This window comes from Penaeus monodon, chromosome 23 (genome assembly GCF_015228065.2).
Source record: "Penaeus monodon isolate SGIC_2016 chromosome 23, NSTDA_Pmon_1, whole genome shotgun sequence".
In the NCBI taxonomy this organism is placed as follows: Eukaryota; Metazoa; Arthropoda; class Malacostraca; order Decapoda; family Penaeidae; genus Penaeus; species Penaeus monodon.
In genome coordinates, this window is record NC_051408.1 from 39,764,770 (window position 1) to 39,765,943 (window position 1,174).

The 1,174-nt window shown below is 37.2% G+C and overlaps 1 protein-coding gene across 1 annotated transcript in view; it reads left to right on the forward strand.

Moving 5' to 3' along the window:
- Positions 1–1,037: 1,037 nt before the first annotated feature.
- LOC119588044 (glycine-rich protein 5-like) overlaps positions 1,038–1,174 on the forward strand; it is a 904-nt gene continuing 767 nt past the window's right edge. Inside the window, exon 1 of the mRNA XM_037936743.1 lies at positions 1,038–1,087. Within this exon, the coding sequence (XP_037792671.1) occupies positions 1,070–1,087 (18 nt within the window). The 5' untranslated portion in view covers positions 1,038–1,069. The remainder of the gene's footprint in view (positions 1,088–1,174) is intronic.

A 1,174-nucleotide genomic window follows, 5' to 3' on the forward strand; every position in this document is an offset into this window, starting at 1 on the left:
CTGTGTGTGTGTGTGTTTTGACAGGGGGATTTGGGTAAAGATGGGAGATTAGTAGTTGAGAAGACTGATTTGGGAATAATACATAAAACCATAGGCAGATACATGTGAACCAAGTGGAGGTGTCAGAAGAGGTACACTTTTCTCCTTTTGATTCAATATTTATGCGAAGAGGATGATGGCTGAAGTCCTTGATAATGTCAAGGAAGGTGTACATGTGGAAGGTAAATTATTATCAGATAAAGGTTTTGTCCAGGGTAGGGTGATAGAAACTGAAAGAAAGTGCTATTAGGGGATAATGAATAGACCAAATGAGCTAACATATGAATATCATACAGAGGTCAGTGCGAAGACAAAGGTCTCTGTAATATTTTCCATAAAGTTGAGGGACTTGGGTATCACTCTACATCGTGAAAGAATTGAGTTGGAGGAAAAGGATAGCTTTTGACAGACGCAAGGAATTACTAACCATGAGTGAGTCAGGATGTAAAGAAATAGATTGTCAAAAACAGTGGTTTGCAATGTACTTTTATATGGAACAGATATATGAATATTGGAAACAGAATATACATTTTTGAACTGTACCGATGTACCTTAGATGAGTGTACTAAATGAATTACTAACCAGGAGTCAGAGTATGAAGAAACAGTGTCAAAAAAGTCGATTGGAGGTAATGTTATATAGACATTGGAAATGGATTATACATTTTTAAATGTACCGTAGATATACCGTATATGAGTGTACATTTTCTCTCTTAATTTTTAAACTCTGACCTTTCAGCTGATCACTTTGACGATGGATATGGAAGTAGGCAACAGTATAACAAACAAAGAGAAAGGTAAAATTATATGAACGAGTGTAAGTGCGTCCGTGTGTACGTGTACAAGTGAGTGTGTGAGTGTAAGATGAAAGAAAAAAGCATTAAGATGGAGGAAAAGAAAAACACAAACAAACTGGTAACTCGAACCTCGTGAGGCCTTGTGGGAGGCGAGCTATAAATACTCGGAAGAAGGTGGAGAACAATACAGTTTATTTTCTTCCTCCCCGTCTGCAACAGGAAAGGAAAGTCGTTATGGCTCTGAGTGCTTTGGTAAGCCATTTTAAGTTGACTGTGTTTTCACGTAGTTTGTTGTATCTCTTCTCCATGGATATGTATTTACATTCCTAATTTTCAGAC